Below are 21,708 nucleotides of genomic sequence, written 5' to 3' on the forward strand. Positions count from 1 at the left end.
ATTTTTTTAAGTAATCCTATATAAGATTGCAAATTTCTATTTTTATTTTCATTTCTATTTTTGAAAATCTACATTCATTTCCAAATGATTTCATTTCTCAATTTCGGAGAAAACCATAATCATTCCTGAATGTTTCCCATTTCTCTTTTTCTCTTTATTCTGTTCATTTTTATTCAAACACGCAATTCATTTCTGGTTTCAACGAGCTAGCGGAGGGACCGATTGGACATATGAAGTTGAAGCTCAAATGATTTATCATTAAGTTCTAGCTTTTCACCCATTAATTATAACCTTGTTTAGTCATGAAGTCATTTCACTATAATATCGTGACTAAGCTCTCTCCAACAACATACCATTACGGAAAGAAACTATTTAACGCTTGTCCAATGACCTTATCATTAGTGTGTTACCCTCATAGTATATCATTGATCTCTTTGGGATAATATCCGTTCTTCTAATATAATTCTATTTTATCTCATGGTAATCATTAAATCTTCCTTTATGAAAAGTCAATCACTATAATTAGTGATAAAGTCATCTATCATAAAGACGGATGACCCGTAACCACGTTTACTTTTCATCAACCATGTAATGCCAATGAGAGGATATCATTTACCTATGTTTTGGGCTATGAATTCCACTGTTGTGAATGACACTACATACTACAAAAGTCGTACACCCAACACATCAACTTTTGGTTCCTTATCTATTTGAACTCAAGTTTTTACTTACATCAAAGTGTACGAGTCACGCATACATAGTCCGCCATCCACTTAGGATTTAGGTATGCTACACTATAAACGTCATAAGTGAATAAATCTATAAAAAAATTTAGAATCTATTCTGCTTAGGTCCTATCCGATGTACTGTCAGTTCAGTTAGTCACATATATGTGTCTATCTTCTGGGAGTCATCCGCTTCAGTGCCCAAGACAAGACATTTCCCCAATTAGACTTGATAGAAGACATATTAGTCTTTTAATCAGTTCTATCATTTCTGATTAAACTAAGGACATGTTTAGTTTCGTCTACTAATCCAACCTATCTTTTCGTTTTATGATATGTAATACCATTTAGTATTAATTAAACATTAGATAACCAATGAGCAACATTTGCTTTCATTTTGCTTTGCCTGCAAAAACCATTTGAGGACAATAATACAAAGTATATTAATCGTAATAAATTGATTTGTTTTCAAACAAATTGGTTAATAAAACAGCTTCACCATCATCAGGTGAATCTCCAAGCAAGTCATAGTAGAACGTCGCATGTTCAAACACTTTGCTTGAACTGACGACCGCATCACTGTCAACGGGGAGCCCTAGTTGCATTACTTCATCTTCTAGTGTGATGATGCATTCCCCACACGACAAATGAAATGTGTACATCTCTAGGCGCCACCACTCAACCAATGTGGATATTATGTCTGCCCTCAACTCAAACATCCGGATCAATGTCGCTGATCCAAATCCAAAAACATTTAGGTAGGGCATAATCTGTTCGTCCGACTGGTAGCTTGAACCATGGACACGCACCCTCAACATGTGATACTCTCCCTAACCATATTAAATTATTACATTAGTTAAAATCTTCCAATTAAAAAAAAATTACGTGCAACTTTATATATATACTCGTGAATACAAAATAACACATTTTTTTACCAACACATCAATCATCTTTATTGTGTGATTGTTTGCTCTTATCAAAGAACCCATTTCGATATCTGCAAAAACAATAAAAATTCAAATCGTCGACTGACCAAATAAACAATATAGAAATAACAAAAATTATTTTTTTCCTAACCCATTTTCGTAATTAAATTTTTATATACATTTTTTAAATACAAATTATATCTTAATATTAAAATCTAAAATTATTATTACAATATAAAAAATATATACAATAGTCAAACCAATCTTAATATTACTTTTAACACAAATCTAATCATTCAAACAAAAATATAATGTTGAATGTTATATCTTAAAATATACAAGTTATTATTACAAAAAAAAAAGACATACACTACCAAAATTATCTTAATGTTACTTTTAACACAAATATAATAATTCAAACAAAAATATAATGTTGAATGTTATATCTTAAAATATACAAATTATTATTAGAATATAAAAAACCATACACTACCAAAATTATCTTAATATTACTTTTAACGCAATTCTAATAATTCAAACAAAAATATAATATTAAATGCTATATCTTAAAATATAAAAATTATTATTACAATATATAAAAAAAATACACTACTAAAATTATCTTAATATTACTTTTAACACAATTCTAATAATTCAAAAAATTATAATATTAAAAATTAACATACCTTAATAATAATAATCTAATCTAATAATATATCAATAAACCTTTAACACAAATCTAATTTAATAATAATCTAATCTAAAATATAAATAATACTTCTTTTTGCAAATTTAATATTACAAAAAATAATTAACACACCTTAATATTCCTTAATTTTTTCTCCTCAAACCGCCAAACAAACACTCAAATTTTTTTTCTAACCCTTTTTTTTGTGGGCTGTGGGGACATTTTTTTTACCATGTGTGGGTGTTGGGGGACCAAACCCCCCTTTTATACTAAAAATTTAAACACAAAATAAATTTAAAATTCAATAACAACAACAGATAAAAAAAAAGAAAAAAAGGGAAATTAAGCATAAATCGTGATTGATCGGTCACTGTTTCATCTTAATTTCTCCATTTTCAGCCTTTTTTTATTTTTTTAATTTATCTACTTTAAAATTTTTATTCTAAATTTTCAACTAGTGCCCACTGACATATTAACGGTACCATTAAAAAAATATTTTCTTAACTTGATATTCATAAAAAATACGGATATTTTTTAGGCAATACATACTAGTGCTATCGATTTCTCAAGCGACACCAAAAAAGTATTATTTTTTTTACTTTTCAATTATTTCAATAATGATTGGTGGCCGATGAAGATAATGTCGCCAATTGACAATCTATTTTGCCTATTTTTGTAAATAAATTTTCTATCCTATTTCAGTAAAAAAAATTATTATTTTTATATTATTAGGGTTAGAAAGCGTATCTTCTTTATCCATTTCAGAGTAGTCCATCAGGTCCTATTGGGCTTGCCTCTTGTTAACTGTTTTCATTACTTTACTTCACCCCCTAAACCCTAAATTCTACTATTCACAAATTCTGCTTTGCACCCAACTTCCTACTGAGAATTCCAAGAATCATTTCAATGTTTTAGTCTGATCAATTGCTTTGGGGTTTCCTTTCTCCCTCGATGATTATTCCAGGTATTCTCTTCAAATCCCAAACCAGTTTTTCTTCCATTTCCAACCTTAAGCTTAACTTCAAATCTTTCTTAAACCCTAAGTTCACCCTCCAATTTAACCCCATTTCAAGCCTCAAAGTTGTTTGGAGAAAAGATTGGACATTAGATAAAGCCATTGAAAACGATAAACGATACAAGCTCTGTGCCCGGGTCGTCAAGCAAGTCCTAAAGGAACCGGGTCAAGCCATCCCACTCCGCTACTTAGACAAAAGGCGGAAGAGGTTACGCCTTAATGTCGGAGTTAAAACCTTCATTAACAATAACCCGGGTCTTTTCGATACATACTATGATCGGATTAGACCAAAATCCAATCTTGTCCCGTTTTTGCGGCCTAGTAACAGGCTGAGGAATTTCCTAGAAGAAGAAAAACGGATTTATGATGAAAATGAGGAGTTGGTTGTTTCTAAGCTTTGTAAGTTGTTGATGATGTCTAGATATAAGGTGATTAGTGTGGATAAATTGGTTCATGTGAAGAGGGAATTTGGTTTGCCAAATGATTTTTTGGTTAACTTAGTGCCCAAGTATTCGAATTACTTTAGGTTAACAGGGTCCCCTGGAGAGGGGCAATCGTTTCTGGAATTGGTTGAGTGGCATCCTGAGTTCGCTAAATCTGTTATCGAGCAAAGAGCAGAAGAGGAATCCCAGTTAACAGGGATTCGAGTTAGGCCAAATTTTAACTATAAGTTACCACCGGGGTTTTCTCTTAGGAAAGAAATGAGAGAATGGGTTAGGGATTGGTTGGAGTTAGATTATATTTCTCCATATGAGGATGTGTCACATTTGGACCAAGCCTCACGAGAAATGGAGAAGAGGATGGTGGCAGTTTTGCATGAGCTGCTTTCCCTGTCATTGTTGAAGCGGGTTCCTGTGCCGATATTGGGGAAGTTTACCAATGACTACAGGTTTTCGAATGCTTTTTCGAGTGCATTCACGAGGCATTCAGGGATATTCTATATGTCACTGAAAGGTGGGATCAAGACTGCAGTGCTGAGAGAGGCATATAAGGGTGATGAGTTGATTGATAAAGATCCGTTACTTGGGATAAAGGATAAGTTTGTTGAGTTGCTGGAGGAAGGATGGAGGGAGAGAGCCGAGATGTTGAGGGTGGAAAGAGAACAAGTTAAGAAGGATATGGAAATGATGGCAGCAAAGAATGGGGAATTGAGTGAACAAAGTTGTGAAGAGGCAGAGCTCTGAGTTTGAACAGGTAAAAAGTTTGACTTGGAGTTTGAGTTATTGATGATGCTGAGCTCTATATTTGGTTTTGAGAGGATTTCACTTATCTAATAGAACACAGTGGTTTAGAGAGGAACTACAATGCAGGCACCTTGCACTTTTGTCCGGGATATCTTCAGATTGTTGCTTGACTTTTTCGAGAACAAGGAGCATGAATTGGTTTTCTTATCCAAAGTATTGGGTCTTTGGTACTCTTCATTTCTGTTTGGAAAAGCTGTTTCACTAGTTCACGACTGATTAGAATCCATGCTTTGTAGCTTTTCTTTGAGAAGTTAGTCCCCATTCTAGCTTTCAACGTTTTGTTATGGATTAGCACTTTTACAGTACTTGTTGCAACTTCCTTCTTCTTTGTGCGGCCTTGAAAAGAACTTGGAAAGGGTCCTTTGAAAGGGAAAGCCCAATTCTTGTATAATGAATTTCTTAGAAACCGAGCATCAAACCTTTTTTGGTTGAAGTTGCATGAGAAAATCACACCTATTTCGGCATGTTGTATTTATGAGTTTGGTCATGATTTGCATCAGGTGGCTGCTACCCGTGTCTCTTTTGAGTTCTTGATGACTCAATTTCCACAGGTTCCTCTATGACTTTGTTTCTCGAGTTTGGGGGAACTCAGTTTTGGTTGAGTGTCCATTGTATTTATTGATTCAGATCGGAGATGTGTCCACTGTCACAGTAGTAAAGATTTTCATAGAGATTCACTGCATCAAAGGGTATACTTATCTTAATGGCTAAGAGGGCCGAGAGGACTGAAATGGTCGTGTGATCATATGGGGGTTTCTCTTTGCTTCCATTCTATTGACAGGGACCTGATTCAAGCAATGGAGGCTTGTTTCTCCTTTGTTTTGTACGGGGTTGAGGTCCTCAATTGCTTTCCTCGTTCTGTATGTTTCAGAATTTTGGTCCTCAATTGATGTAATACTTTCGTTCTTTAGGAAATAGATGTCTAAACAAAAAGTTTAAATATGATTTAAATCCCAATACTTTATGTATATTTGGAATTCGCTTTTTATTTTTAGGAATTTAATTCTTTTGTTTTCCGGATTTAAAGTTACAAGTTATTATTATTATTTTTTATTAAATCGAGTAACTTTTTTTATTTTAATTTCAACAATTTTCACCATTAAAATTTTAAATGTGCAACCATTACAAAGACTAAAAACAAGGCAACTGATTAATATTACATTTATTTTAGTAATTTCTATTCTTTTATTAGATAATATCAGTGTTGAGTTTAAGAAATGTTGATTAACATTGAAGGCTTAACGGTAGAAGTTAAAAGCTTAAGGGTAAAAGAAACATGGAATCATCTAAAGTTGCAAAGTTCCAGGATGATTTAATAGTTTTTTCTTTACTTCAATATTGTGAGAGAAGAAATTAAATCCAATTTAGGTTTCTTCAAAAGTAAATTTTTGGATTACTTTTTTTCTTTTCATTTTAAAGTTAATTTGGCATTTATGGATGTCTGAGTTCATTGAATATTCAAGTTATCTTGTCTATCAGGAAAAGAAGGATTGAAATATACAGTTTACAAGACTAAGTTTTTACTTGCATGTTGTGACAACCAACCCACTTAATTCAAGAAATTTAATACTTATTGATATAAATATTTCACTCCATCTTGCATTTCAAAAAAAAATCTTCTCAACCTTGCTTTAATGTTTTAAGAAGAATGCATAACTTAATCATTACCAAGATTCTAATGGAGCGGGAAAATTTTGGTGGCACATTATATACTATGAAATTAGCCCTCCAAAAAATGTATTTTGAGTATTAACTTTTAAAGAAAATGTTAGTTTTAATGTTCCAAGCTTTTGATATACTTGGTGTATGCCGGTTCGCAACGGAATGTGTAAGTATACACAGTCGTTATCAAGTAATAAGTAAATAAAAAGAGTATCGTCTCTACAGGGGCTGTGTTTAAATCAATAATTGTAAAATTAATATTTACAAGTTGGCTAAGAAAACACAATATTTTGAGACGATGGATGTTAAAATTAAATTAATAAACTATATGCAAATGAATTAACCTAAATGCAATGAAATGGTTTAGCAGCAATTCACAAGTTTTAACAATAATAACATGAATAAGCTAGAGCAATTACAACACTCGACTCAATTTGTTCTTTATCTTGTTTAACAATGTTCCGGACAAATTCTATGGCAGCTCGATCATTCATTAACTTAGAATCTCATATAAGTTCTTTCGAAGTCTTATACTTACGAAAACATATATATTTCTATGTCAATATTTAACTAAGGATTTCTTAGAATTTATGTGAAGTAACAGGGATTGAGTCAGTTTCAAACAAGTTAATCGCATAAACCTAAAGTTATGCAAGGTAATAGTATTCTTTCGGAATCATTACGAACCTTTAATTTATTCTAGGTCAGATATAAATTAAGCATGCACCTTCCAATTATTGTGTCTATTAATCACCATCTGGTTTGGATTAAGTAACTAATTCTAATGCATTTGAACATATTTTAATGTATGAATAATATGAATGATTTTAATCGGAAGCATGAACAACTGAGGCACAGAACAATAAAAACATGAATTGAATGAATTTAATCAAAGCATCGCAATTATTCTAGCTGAAATAATTTAAGCCATTATCATTAATGGAAAAACAATCAAACAATTTGCAAACATGTTTATAAACTAAAAACAAATTAAAGATAAAGGAAAAAGAAACTCTAATATGAATCTAGGAATTTCCTGAAGACTATTCGTGGTGGCTTCTTCCGATTTTCGTAATTGCTCCTTTGCAAATTGCTCCTCAAGGTGGCCAGCCAAGAGAGTTTTTCTCTTAAGGAATTGCTTGCTAAGGGAAAATGGGAAGATGAAGATGAATGAAGGCTTTAGGTGAGAAAAAGAGAAGAGGAATGAGTGATGATTGAAGAATGATGGATGATTTAGAAGGTGAAGGGAATGTGATATTTATACGTGAGGTGGAGCTTGAGAGTTTCCTAAAAAAACATGCACATCCCTTAGAAATCTCCCATGCATGACTAGTCTTGATTTGTGGGATGAGGAGTTGTTGGTTGCTTAATTTGTGCTCAATTTGTGCTTGATTCAAGGCGAAGGGTTGGGCGGCGACCATGACAACTTGTTGGGGCAATTATGTGATTTTTAACACATGTAGGGACCCTTAAATAATTTTTCCAAAAGTCATTGTGGGCTGCTCTTCATGTCTTTGTCAAATTTGGGCTCTTCTCCTCCCTATTGGACGGTTTGGCAACCCAATTAGAGGCAGACTTAATTCTTTTCAAAAATCGTCTTCCAAGCTGGGTTAAAAAAATTCTTTAAGTCCAATTCATCAGCTTGTCGTCCATAATATGAAATAAATATCTTTCTTGCATTTGTGTCCTTATTATAGCTCCCAACATTGAGCAATTCGATGGTTCAACTGTAACAATTTAAGCAAGAATTTAACATGTAGCATAATAAAGTGAAATTATGTAAAGTTAACACCTAATTATGTAGAATTACAAATTTTACTAAAATTATGCCCAATGTCTTAATATGAACTAAAATTACATAATTAACTATCTAAATGCTCAAGATATGCATAAATTCCAAGTAAAAATGTGCTAAATAACCTTATATAATTTTGACTTATCACACCCTCAAACTTAATCCATTGCTCCTCCTGAGTAACGTTTCATGCAAAGCAAAAATTTATGGTAATCTTACACAATATTTTAGTAGAATCAACTTTTCACAAAACCATGCATCAAAAAATTTATGCTCACAAACTCTTCTTGCTGATAAGTCACTCACATGCAAATATTATTCCCAAAATTAAGTAAAAGAAAATGTTATCATAAGTCATAATTTGCATGCATTTCAAAGTCATATAAAATCAACCATTCGACAGATTTTCCTTATCTAATTAGACAAAACGATCCTAAGATATAATTAATTGTCTTCATATGTTGAACTTAGTAATTTCTCTCCACTAATGTAGTCGGCATAATTATTAAAATCAATAGGTCTTTTATAAGGTCGTAATGGGGTTAGGCTCAATGTAGGGATATAGAGAAGTGATTCTTAGGCTAAATAACCCTAAACTTGCCTCGGATATTTATAGCACAATCCACCTTATTAATTGGGTTAACACCTCTAAACTTAATTTTGAACTCATGCTTCTGAACACTTTGATCATAACACTTAATCATACATAAACATTTGATCATGTTTTGTTTTTAAGCATATACTTTATTCTAACTTTTTCCTAAAGATTTCTTTTCACCAAAGCAAGTAAAGTTAAAATTGGTGCAAAGATAAGGTAAAACTAATGAAAAGAAGGTAAGATGACTTATGATATAGGTAAATCAAATAACAAAGGCCATATAGCTCAAAGTAAGGTTTCAAGGGTTAATTATAAATATGGTAGGCTTGAAAAGGCTCAAACGATCCAAACAAAATGTGCCTATATCATTTTCAGATTCTTTTGTCGACTAGAATTTTGCCTTAAGAAAGTTACTAAGATAATTCTAAAGACTTAAACCTTCATGCATGTCTATTTCTAAGGAAAGTAAATTTTCATAGCAAAGACTATATAAGACTAATGAAGAATACAAGCATATCATAACTGAGCTAACATATAAAAAGAACTTAAATAAAATCAGAAATGATACTTGCATATGAGCTAACTTATTAACAAAAATCTTCTATGAGCATTACTTTATTTTAGCATACTTATAAGTGAAAATTGAAAAAAAAATTAAAAAATCATTCAAGATTGGCCCTTACCCCTTTTAAAAAGAAGCAATGTTCTCATTGCAAAATAACAAAGTAGTGAATAGGAACTATCCACCATGTGGGATTTTACGAAAGAGAGGTGAGTCATGAAGACTGCTTAAATACTAAGTCTTTTTTTAAAAAGTCTAATCCTAGACATGTACAAAATTAATGGAAAAACATTAACTTAGTTTATTCATAAATTGAAAATTATTTAATTTTATTATGCATTAAATAAAATATTCCTAAAGTAAATATAAAAATGTCTTAAAAACAATACTACGAAAAAAAGAAAAAGAAATCCCCCTTTTATTAATTTGTATCATCCCCTTTGTCTTATTCCTTCCCCTTTTTGCTCTAATTCCCGAACTCTTTTTGCCTTGAATCTTGCTCCCATGACTCGAAAACATGATCTAGAAACTCAGGAATGAAATTGTTAGAGAAATTCTTAAAAGTATTCCTTATGGAATCATCTATAATTTTTGTATATTTCCACTAAACTTGTTGTTTGTTATGCATAAATTTCCACATATCCATCATAGTTAAAAGTTCTGACTTATTAATGGTGTTCGAAGCAGTGGTCATTGGAATGGTCAACTCAAGATTAACATTTGGCTCAACTGGTTCAACAATATTTGGTTTCATTCCTGGTTCAGGGTTGTAACACCCCTAACCCGTATCCGTCGCCAGATTAGGGTTACGAGGTATTAACAGACATAGCACAATTGAATACAATTAAAACAAAGTCATAATTCACAAAGTGATTTAAAGAAATAAATATATTTTTCTAAATAAAAAAATAACTAATTATACATAGTGAACCATTCAATTTAAAACAAGATGACATCTCATATTAAACAGCCAAAATCAATTTATCTAAGCATGTTCGAATATAAATATTTATACATATATATATTCAACATATATTAAACCTATGCTTTCATGTTTGCGAGTTACAAGTATATATGTTTATATCGATTATCAAATCCTATAAATATAAGTATATGTACTATCATCTCTTAATTTACTAAAGGAAATTTTGTTTGTCATATGATCTTCAAATAAATATATTTATACTTCATAAAATACACCAACCAAACATGCAAAGTCAAACATCATTTTAATCTCAAAATATTATAAACCACAAAGCCAAATTTTCACCAATCAAGTTTATATATAAATACCAAAACCGCATATACATATTCATAATTATTTATACAAAAAAACATTTACAAAAGTTTTTCATTTCATTACCTTATAACAATGGATTTCATATCCCATTTTAAACATATATACTATCATATAAATTCAACCTTTAGTCCTATGAATTTAGCTTCCCATTTGTATAACCCTGATCAAACTCAATTCCAACAACTAAAACATTTATATAATTGAACATTCATTCAATCTACTTATAATATTTAGTAAAACGTTTCCAAAATTTCGCATATATACTTCCATTTATATGCATAATATATATATCTATATATATTCATCTGAAACTAACTCAAACAAACCGCACAACCATGCATAAATATAATATGTCTCGTATAATACTAAACCTTAACCAAAATATGCATAATTATTCACTCAAACCAAAAACGGTTAAAACAAACTAATTAAACCACATTCGCATGACTTTAATACATATTTACTTCCAAAATAAACAATTTCAAACTAGTCTTAGTCTATACATGTCATATACTTAAAAAAAAAATTCAATTTAAGATACCGTTATCTGTCGATAGTGTGATAAACTTTACTGACGATTCCCGAGCTCGTAACAACCTCAAAAATCTATAAGACAAAATAAACAGAAGCAAACACAAACAGTAAGCCATTAATAGCTTAGTAAGTCTTTAGCATAAATAAATCAAATAATCATATAATTTTCTAAGCAAATTTATTTTAATCGCAATTACTACATATGCTCACTATTTAAACATTTGCTTTCTTATGATCATTGTATTAACAATCAAATATATGTACTCCTCGAATGCATATAACTGAATATTGATATACATCAAGAGCATATAACCGAGTATTTATATACATCAAGAGCATATACCCGAATGTATGCATATATTCGACAAATACATTTAACCTAATTCGTACACATCAACGCATATATACTAATGCATAAATATATATTTATCAAACACTTATACTCGAATGCATATACCCATCCAAGGTATATATGTATAACCGAATGCATATGTACTTATCAAATACTTTTAGCCGAATGCATATACACATTAAATGTATATAATCAAATGCTCATATATATTTATCAAATACTTATAATTGAATGCATATATACATTAAGTAGAGAACCGAATACATACAACCACATTTTTTTGTATTTTATTTACAGTTTATCAATGTGCTTAACTAACTTCTATTAAGATATAAATAACACATATTTAAAATGATTCACAAGCATATAGCCTGTTAGGCTTGAAGCCTGACTCAGAATACCGGCATTAAGCCTGCTAGACATTAAGTCTGAAAAACTCACCAGCATTAAGCCTGCTAGACATTAAGTCTGAAAAATTCACTGGCATTAAGCCTGCTAGGCACAGAACCTGAATATCACAAATATGAAGATAATTCCTCATATAATTCTTACTAGCAATACACATGTTTGAAACATTTATGTATAATTCATGTAACATTAACCTCACTTCAAGAAATTTGCAAACCATGTTCGAATTATATAGGTATTTAAAATTCATACTTTTAATTCAACTCAAGTAATTGTATATACATTTATATCCATTCGAACCACACACATTCATATATATATATATAAAGTTCATACCTTAAATTCATTTCAAGAATTTATATATATACATACACCTATATTCGAACCTCACACATTTACATGTATGTTTTTCACATCTTTAATTCAACTTGAAAACTTATACTTGTATATATATATATTCAAAACTCACATATAAAATATAACATACATACCTTTAAATCAATTCCAAAAATTTATATAAGTATATACATATATATTCGGACCTTATATATATATATAACTTCCATACTTCAACTAAATTCAAGAACCTATATATGTGTATACATATATATTCGAACAATATATATATCATTCACACTTTAATTAAATTCATTCTATATACTTTTTATCGCAGCTCATTAAGAATACAATAAATATACATGTATATATGTTGATTTAATAACATTAAATTGCTAATAGACTTACCTTGGACAGTGTAAAATCGAAATTGGACGATTAGTCGACGACTTTAGCTTTTCCCCGATCCAACTCCGATTTATTTGGTTCTTGATTTAAATATATTCAAAATGAGCTAGTTTAAATATTATTACATTCAATTTAGTCCAAAAACACATAAATGGGAAAATTACCATTTTTCCCCTGACATTTACACTTTTTTCAATTTAGTCCCTATTGCATAAAACACAAAATACACAAAATTTGTCCACACCATACAAGGGCCGAATGTTCCTTGTGTTCATACAAGTCCACACATTTCATTTATTTCACATTTTAGTCCCTCAAAATTTTAATTTCATAATTTAACCCTAAATTCTCAATTTCACCAAAAATTCAAAGACAAAACATGTTAATCTTTCACATATCTTACATATTTCATCATCAACTATCACAAAGCTTAAACATTCATCAATGACATATCACAAAATCAACACCAAATTCAAAAATTAAAGCATGGGTCTTGTAGTACACAAAGCAACGATCTCAAAAACGTAAAAATTATCAAAAACCGAAACAAAACTAACCTTAATCAAGCTATGAAAGTGCCGAACTTTAGAAAGCCATAGTTGAGTTTCTTTTTGCTTAACATTCGACTTGGAGAAGATGATAACATAGGAATTTTAGTTTAATTTTAATTAACATATATTATAATATATGTCTATTTACTTAATTAACCTTACTTACTAAATATAAAATATATATACATTAAGGTTAGTCTTGACTTTAACTGTCTACTATCTATATAGTGGTTAAATTGCACCTTTAAGCCTCCCAATTTAATAGACAACAACAATTAGATGATTTTAAATTAAATCCCTAAATTTTCATTTTACACGATTAAACCCTTTTTATCAAATTGAGCACTTAAACGATCAAATTTTCATACGAAATTTTCACACATAGTTATTCACATATTGCAAATACCAAAATAATTTAAATTTTTTTTCTGACTCAGATTTGTGGTCCCGAAACCACTTTGTCCGATTAGGGTCAAAATCGAGCTGTTACAAGGGTTGTTCAATTTGCCTTCAGATTCTACTTTTCTTGATTCAGTTACTGAGTCAGCTTTTGGTTTAGATTCGGTTGATGACTCGTCAGATTCTAGTTTGTCTGGCTCAGTCTGATGCAACTGTTCAACATTCTCTACTAACCTTTCAAGATTGTGTCTTGTTATGCAGCCTTGAACATAACGACCTTTCAAGTTCGCTTTTGAATGAACTTGAGCTCGTAAATAGAGTGAAGTAATCAATGATGGAAAGTAAGCACTTCCTACTTTTTTCTTAGCACAATCTTGGATTTCCTTAAGAATAATTTTTCCCACATTAATTGACTTTTCTATCATAATTGCATATAACAAAAGCATTCGTTCCATCGAGATGGTAGAACTATGTGAGATAGGCATGAAGCTATATCATATAAAGTAGAACCATACCTTAGCCACTGGTTTTAAGTACTCCCTTCGGCAAAAGTGATTGCCATATTTTCTTATGGTTCATTGGGATCCTGGATTTAAAACAATGTTAAGTACTCGTTGAAGAAAATCTCAATTGATATTTATCATCATGGTAGAGTATTCATCTTCTTCAACATCAGGAAAATTAAACAAACTATTAATGGATTTAGATGTAAGGGGTACCTTCTTTTTACAAACAAATACTTCAGAAGCGTCTGACACAATTAAATTGGTGTAGAATTCTCGTACTAATTCCTCTTCAGGCAGTGATCGTGCACCACAAAATTGATTCCACTGTAACACCCCAAACCGGCCTAGACGTTATGGCCGAATCTGGCGATGTCACAAGGAAAGGGATTTGAAGACAAGATTGTTGAGTTTAAAAACCGTTACAGTAAGTTAGCTTTTATTTAATTAAAAAACTAGTTGATTTGCTTTAAAACTTGTCTCTTAGCGGAAGCTTTTGTAACCAATTAATTTAGGGAAAATCATTTCTATTTACGAAAAACCTTAATTTTTAGAAAAAAAATCGTATTTTGTGGAGTTGCAGTTTTTAAAAAAATTCATAAAAACAATATAAAGTCCCAAATTTAAAGCCAACTAGTCCATAGTCCAGAAGATACATCAAAAACCCCAAATAAGTAATAAATTCTAGGCATTAACAGAAAATAGTCTAAAATTTACGTGTGGCCACCGTCGAGTCCTCCACGGCACCGACCCGTCAAGTCTAAGGATTACCTGTACAGATTAAACAGAGAAAGGGTGAGTTTTTACAAACTCAGTGTGTAATCCCCACAGAAAACATGCATACAGATAATTAACATAATTCAGTTAGATACAGTCTAAGGCCCGTGCCCATCACAAAATTAGTTTGGGCCTTAGCCCATTCACATCCAGTCTCAGAAATACATTATGGCCTTGGCCTATATCAGATACAGAATACAAATACAGTAAATCAGAATCCTACCGACCAGTCTCTACATACCATCTCCGTTCAACCCTACACACCATGTGGGGATTAAATCAACCCACCCATCCCTACACACCATGCTGTACTGAAATGCGGCACATAATCAGAAGGTTGCAGCTGAGCTGCCAAATAAAAGGCTTAATAGCCTTTCAGACACTTCTTCCAAATATCATCAACCCACCCCGATGCAATGCAACATACAAAATATGTCATGCAATTATGCAATTAATAGTACACAAATTCAGATATCATAAGTCATGCTCAGTATAGAAATCAGACAGATAGATCACACATATAGGGGTTTAAGTAAAGCTTACCGATCCTACAGTAGGTCTATAGTCGACTTGGGTGACCCATGCAACCTTACAGAACTTTCCAAAAAAATGGTCTCACGCGCCTATGTGGCCCATTTGGCCCAAATTGGCCTTGGCGAAGTGATCCATTTTTAATGTAACCCGTGCTAGTTAATTATTCATATGTGTTTTCACTATTTACTCATATGTTCCTTCAAAGTTGTCTACTTGAGTCACTATTACTAAATTATTTATATCTTGAGCTACAGAATTCCAAATTAAGATCTGCTTGATGTCTTTGAAACTACACTCAAATACTTTTCTACCATAAAATTTTCAGAGTTTTTGGTTCAGCCAATAAGTACAGTAAAATCTTCAAACTTACCCGTATTCTGCTGTCTGACAGCTTCGTCCCTTCTTTGCTAAAAATTAATTATCTCTTAGTACAAAATTTGGATGATGTTTGTATTTATTTCTATTGAAAATAGACTCATTAATAATTTAAACATGTAAATTTTAACCCCTAATTATTTTTCTCCAATTTTTGATGATTTTCCAAAGTCAGAATAGGGGAACCCGAATTCAATCTGACTTTGTCTCACAAAGTTTATTAGACGTCATGATTTACAATTACATTACTTACACCGTTTATTCTATGAGAAAATAAACCCAATAAGATTTAATTCCATATTTTTTTCATCCTCTAATTCGATTTCCATAATTGATGGTGATTTTTCAAAATTAGCCTACTGCTGCTATCCAAACAGCAAGTAATTTCAGCTTTTCGCCGAATTCATTTTTTTTTTGCGTTTCGGGTACACACCTGGTTTTGTTTGATGCTAAAACAGTCCCCGAGCACTCAAAAGCCTATAATCAAGATACTCAACATCAATTTAACGGATTTACAAGCGAATTGACAACCAAGAACGAACAAAAACTCTACTTACCACCAACGATAACCCTCTGTTTAACTATTGTTAAGACGAGAACATCGAATTCACTAGTTCGAGCCTCCCCCTACACCCAAATCTTAGAGAAAAAATAGTACCACTTCAGTCGTTAAGAGATTCATGACAGAAATAAAGAGAAACACTTACCGAAACTAAGCGAGCACTAACCACGTGCAAAAATGAAGGAAAATAAATGGATTAGGGAAAAATCAAGAAGAAGAAAAAGAAGAGAAAGATGGAAAAACTTAGAAATTCTTGGCAACAGGAGAGAGAGAAGAATAGACGGCAGAATTTTTTTTGAAAAAGAGAGTCAAAATTCGGTTATGGGAAAAAACTAAATTAAAACCTGATAACCCCTAAAATCTCTTAATCTTCTCCTTTAATTCCCACTACACATCCACTACTCAGAATCCCCTTATTACACAACTCTATCTCGAAATCTGAGCAAAAAACAAAAAATAATACCCTTACCTGTATAGGGATTCAAACACAAGACCTTCACCATAATAATACACCATTTAGCCACCAAACCAGCAGGCCTATTCTGATGTAATTTACCCAATAATCAAATAAAAGACTACTGAACAAAAGTAAGGCCTAATTCATTCAAAATACCAAAATTTGCGCAAGCGAAGGCTTGAACTTGGGACCTCCTAAACACACCTAGAACACATAACCACTAAAGCTGACAGATATTTGTGTCATATTTTTACAATAATGAAATTAGAAAGTTTAGGGCGTTACAACTCTACCCCCTTAAAAAAATTTCGTCACCAAAATTTTACCTGATCAGAACAGATGAGGATATTGCTGATGCATCGCATCCTCAGGCTCCCACGTGGCCTTCTCAGTACTATGATTATGCAACAGAACTTTCACTAAAGGAATAGACTTTTTCTGAAAGACCTTTACATCATGCTCTAGAATTTGAACCAGCTCCTTCTCGAAGGTCAAGTCTGGCCTAACCTCAATCTCCTCAACAGAAACAACATGCGTGGGATTAGAGCGGTAGCACCTCAACATCGAGAGGTGAAAAACATCATGAATGCAGTCCAACTCCGGAGGTAACTCCAACTGATAATCGACAAGTCCCATACGTTTCAAAATGCGGTAAGGTCTAATAAACCGAGGGCTCAGCTTGCCCTTGCGACTGAACCTCAGGACCTTTTTCCATGTCAATACCATGAGAAAAACTAAGTCCCCCACAGAATACTCGATCTCACGCCTCTTCAAATCCGCATACGATTTCTGCCTATCAGAAGCCGCTTTCAAACGATCCCAAATCAATCTAACATTATCCTCTATCTTAGAGACCAACTTAGGACCCAGAACACGTCGCTTGCCCAACTCAGTCCAACATAAAGGAGTGCGACACTTACGACCGTACAGTGCCTCATAAGGTGCCTTCTAGATGCTAGACTGAAAGCTATTATTGTAGGCAAATTTCGCTAACGGCAAGTAGTTCTTCCAACTACCTCAGAAATCAGTAGCACAACTCCTCAACATGTCGTCTAGTATCCGAATCACCCTCTCCGACTGACCATCTGTCTGAGGATGAAAAGCAGTACTGAAGTCTAATCTTGAACGCAAAGCCTCATGAAGCTTCTTCCAGCACTAAGACGTGAAACGATGATCTCGATTGTAAATAATCGAGATAGGTACCCCATACAGTCTCACTATTTCTGATATGTAGAGCTTAGCTAATTTCTTAAGAGAAAATTCTGTCCTTACCGGGATGAAGTGAGCAGACTTGGTCAACCGATCCACGATGACCCAAACAAAATCCTTTTTAGTGGGTGTTAGAGGCAACCCACTAACGAAGTTTATCGTTACTCGCTCCCATTTTCATAACTGTATATTAACCGACTGCAGTAAACCCGAAGGTAACTGATGCTCAGACTTAACCTGCTGACAAGTTAAACAGTGAGCAACGAAGTCGGTAAGTCATGCTTCAACCCTGGCCACCAGTACAATTCTCGAAGATCTTTGTACATCTTGTTCCCCCTGGGATGCATAGTATAGGGACTACCATGCACCTTTCTCAGAATCGATTGCCTTAAATCCTCATCATTCGGTACACAAATCTGACTGCGGAAACAAAGTACCCCATTATTGTTTATCCCCAAATCAGTAGTGCCATTATTCTCAACCTCACGAAAATGTAACTTGAGAGACTTACCCCCTAACTGTTTACCTCGAATCTATTCAATCCATGTCGATTTGACCTGAATTTCTGCCAAAAGACTTTCATCATCGAATAAGCTAAGTCAAGTGAACATCACTCTCAGATCGGTCATAACCCTACAGCTCAACACATCGGCCACCACATTAGCCTTGCCGAGATGGTACTCAATGGTACAATCATAATCTTTAAGTAGCTCAACCCATCTACGTTGCCTAAGATTTAACTCCTTCTTAGTGAGGAGATACTTGAGGCTTTTATAATCAATGTAGATAATACACTTCTCACCTTACAAATAATGCCTCCAGATTTTTAATGCAAAGACTATGACGGCCAACTCTAAATCGTGCGTTGGATAGTTCACCTCGTGTGCCTTAAGCTGACGAGACACATAGGCAACCACCTTACCATCCTGCATCAACACACATCCCAAATCGACATGTGATGCATCACTATAAACTGTGAACTCCTTTCTAAATTCAAGCTGTAGCAAAACAGGAGCCTTAGTCAGTACAGTCTTAAACTTCTCAAAGCTCTCTTGCTACTCATTAGTCTAGTCAAATGGTACACCTTTACATAACAGCTTAGTCAAGGGTACTGCAATCAGTGAAAATCCTTCTACAAACCGTCGATAATAACTTGCCATCCCCAAAAAGTTACGAATCTCAGACACATTCTTAAGCTGCTTCCAGTCCAATACAACCTCAATTTTTTGAGGATCGACTCGAATCCCCTCAGCAGACACCACATGACCTAGAAATGTTACTTCACGTGACTAGAACTCACACTTGCTAAACTTAGCATAGAGCTGCTTTTCCCTTAAAATTTGAAGAACAAACCTAAGGTGCTCGTCATGCTCATCCTTAGTCCTTGAATAAACCAATATGTCATCGATGAACACCACTACAAACCAATCTAGGTAGGGCTGAAACACTCAGTTCATCAGATCCATGAAAGCTTCTGGTGTATTAGTCAGTCCAAGGCATCACTAGAAACTCGTAGTGGCCATAACGAGTCTTAAATGTCGTCTTATGCACATCAGCCTCCTTAACCCTAACTGATAATACCCAAAACACATGTCAATTTTGGAGAACACAAACTCCCCTCAGAACTGGTCAAACAAATCATCAATCTTTGAAAGTGGATACTTGTTCTTAATAATCAACTTATTTAGTTATCGGTAGTCGATACACATCCTCATGGATCTATTCTTTTTCTTAACAAACAGTACCGGTGCTCCCCACGGAGACACATTAGGGTGGATGAACCCACGATCCAATAACTCTTAGTTTTGAGCCTTGAGCTCCGTAAGCTCCTTCAGTGTCATTCGATAGGGAGCGATAGACACTGGAGCTGTACCAGGGAGAAGCTCAATCCCAAACTCCACTTCCCGATTCAGAGGTAAACCCAATAACTCCTCAGGAGAGATGTCCAAAAAATCCCTTACAGTTTTAATATCCTTAACAGTCTGAACTACTTTATTACCCCCTTCAGTTCTCAATAGAACCCTCTTAGTCTCACAGTCTAAACTGACACGATACTTGACCAACCAGTCCATCCCTAATATCATATCGAACTCTCCAAATGGAAGCTTCATCAAATCAGCCAGAAATACCATCCCTTGAACCTCTAAAGGAACATTCCTGTACAGTTTGCTAACTCTAACAGATTGCCCCAGCAGGCTCAGCACAGTCACCTCACTAGAAGTACTCTCAATAGGAATCCCTAGGTTTTTGGAAATAGAACAGGAAACATAGGAATGCGTAAATCCTATATCTATCAACGCAATGTAAGGCAGATCAAAAATAAAAAAACATACACGTGATGACGTCTAAAGCATCTCTATCCTCTCAGAGACGAGCAGCATAAACTAGGGTCGACTGTCTCACCTCAGCCTGTCCAGCACCTTTGTCCAGTGCACTTTGCCCACGACCCATACCATTACCACCCCTAGCTTGATCTCGACCCCTAGGCGGCTGCTGAACTACCCTCGGTGGCTGTGCAGTAGCAGAACTCACAACTTGCACCTGATCGGCCCTCAGTGGACACTCTCGAACATGGTACTCAATAGACCCATATCTTAAACAAGCCCCAGTCGTCCTCCAATATTCGCTCGGATGGCGTCTTCCATAATGCCCACAAAGTGTGATCCCAATAGGTTCAATAGGGGTCTCAACTCTAACTGGCCCACTAGATCTGACCTTTTTCTTAGGCCTCATTACAGAAATCAAGGGCTTCGAATCCCTTTATTCTTGTCCCTATCTTTATCCTGGTTTTGGCACTCAGCGCCTTCACCTTTTCGGTGATCTTTTCCTTCTCTACTAGTGCTAAAAAGTCACGCTCCCTCTGCGGAGCTATCAGAACTCTCAAACTGTCCCTGAGTCCATCCTCGAAGTGGACACAAAGCTCATATTCAGTCATCACCATGCCTAGCGCATAGCGGCTCAATCTCAGAAACTCGGCCTCATACTCGGCCATTGAACGATCCTTTTACGTGAGATTAGAAACTCATGTCTTCTAGCGTCAATATAGTTTGCCTCCACATATTTACCTTGAAAAATAGCCTTATAAAAATCCCAAATCAGTCGTTCGAATTGAGTGCCTTCTTTAACGATCAGCCACCATTGGTATGCTTCATCGCGAAGCAAGGAAACAACCCCTTTCAATTTCTTTTTAATAGTAAAGTGCAGATCGTCCATGATTCTTTCCGTGGCCTCCAGACCACACTAGGGGCGACTCCAGTGACACCCTTAAATAGCTCAGCCCCATTGGACTGGAGTCGTTCTGTAACCGACCTTTGGCCCCCAGATTCAGTGTTGGGCCTAGCAACCCTCTCTAATATCCTCAGCATAGCCTGGGATAAAGCGTCACCCTCGGCCAGATTCGGCATGCTGCCTAACGACGAGGACTCAGCTCGAGCCCCTCTACGTCATCTACCTCGGCCTTTAGTACCCCGTCTACAGATACCTCGTGCACTTATCGTAGAATTTGTAGCTTATCTGTGCTAACAGTTTTATGAATTAGTTACAGTTTCGATATCTATTAGTAGATATTTTGTGCAAAATAGTATCAGAAGTTTAGAGTCTGTTATCACAAATCGCAGTCTTACTACAGTTTTCAGCTTCGCTACTATTTTTAGTATACACTATTTATAGTGTTCTCAATAAAGTGTACTACCTATAGTAATTCCAGAATATGCTACTCATATTTTAAAAAACTTATCAGAATTTTCAAAACACTTACAAAATCGGTGCCGGACACTCGGTGTACCACA

The 21,708-nt window shown here is 34.0% G+C and overlaps 2 protein-coding genes across 2 annotated transcripts; one reads left to right on the top strand and one right to left on the bottom strand.

Annotated features, from left to right (window-relative positions):
• Positions 1 to 3,108: 3,108 nt before the first annotated feature.
• Positions 3,109 to 5,566, top strand: LOC107954686 (protein WHAT'S THIS FACTOR 1 homolog, chloroplastic). Its single transcript, XM_016890316.2, has one exon. It carries the CDS (start codon positions 3,291 to 3,293, stop codon positions 4,536 to 4,538), a length of 1,248 nt encoding a protein of 415 aa, XP_016745805.1. The 5' UTR covers positions 3,109 to 3,290; the 3' UTR covers positions 4,539 to 5,566.
• A 14,153-nt stretch (positions 5,567 to 19,719) lies between these two features.
• Positions 19,720 to 21,324, bottom strand: LOC107956160 (uncharacterized). Its single transcript, XM_016891893.1, has 4 exons — positions 21,157 to 21,324; positions 20,730 to 20,921; positions 20,293 to 20,635; positions 19,720 to 20,210 (listed from the first exon to the last, which is right to left on the bottom strand). Exons 1-4 carry the CDS (start codon positions 21,322 to 21,324, stop codon positions 19,720 to 19,722), a joined length of 1,194 nt encoding a protein of 397 aa, XP_016747382.1.
• Between the last annotated feature and the right edge of the window lie 384 nt (positions 21,325 to 21,708).

This window comes from Gossypium hirsutum, chromosome D07, assembly GCF_007990345.1.
Source record: "Gossypium hirsutum isolate 1008001.06 chromosome D07, Gossypium_hirsutum_v2.1, whole genome shotgun sequence".
In the NCBI taxonomy this organism is placed as follows: Eukaryota; Viridiplantae; Streptophyta; class Magnoliopsida; order Malvales; family Malvaceae; genus Gossypium; species Gossypium hirsutum.

Coding starts and splice junctions, on each gene's coding strand:
- LOC107954686 (XM_016890316.2), top strand. CDS start 3,291: ATGATTATTCCAGGTATTCTCTTCAAATCCCAAACCAGTTTTTCTTCC.
- LOC107956160 (XM_016891893.1), bottom strand. CDS start 21,324: ATGCCGAATCTGGCCGAGGGTGACGCTTTATCCCAGGCTATGCTGAGG. Junction 20,636..20,729: donor AGGAAAAGATCACCGAAAAG/GTGAAGGCGCTG, acceptor CCTAAGAAAAAG/GTCAGATCTAGTGGGCCAGT. Junction 20,211..20,292: donor GACCCTAGTTTATGCTGCTC/GTCTCTGAGAGG, acceptor TTGCGTTGATAG/ATATAGGATTTACGCATTCC.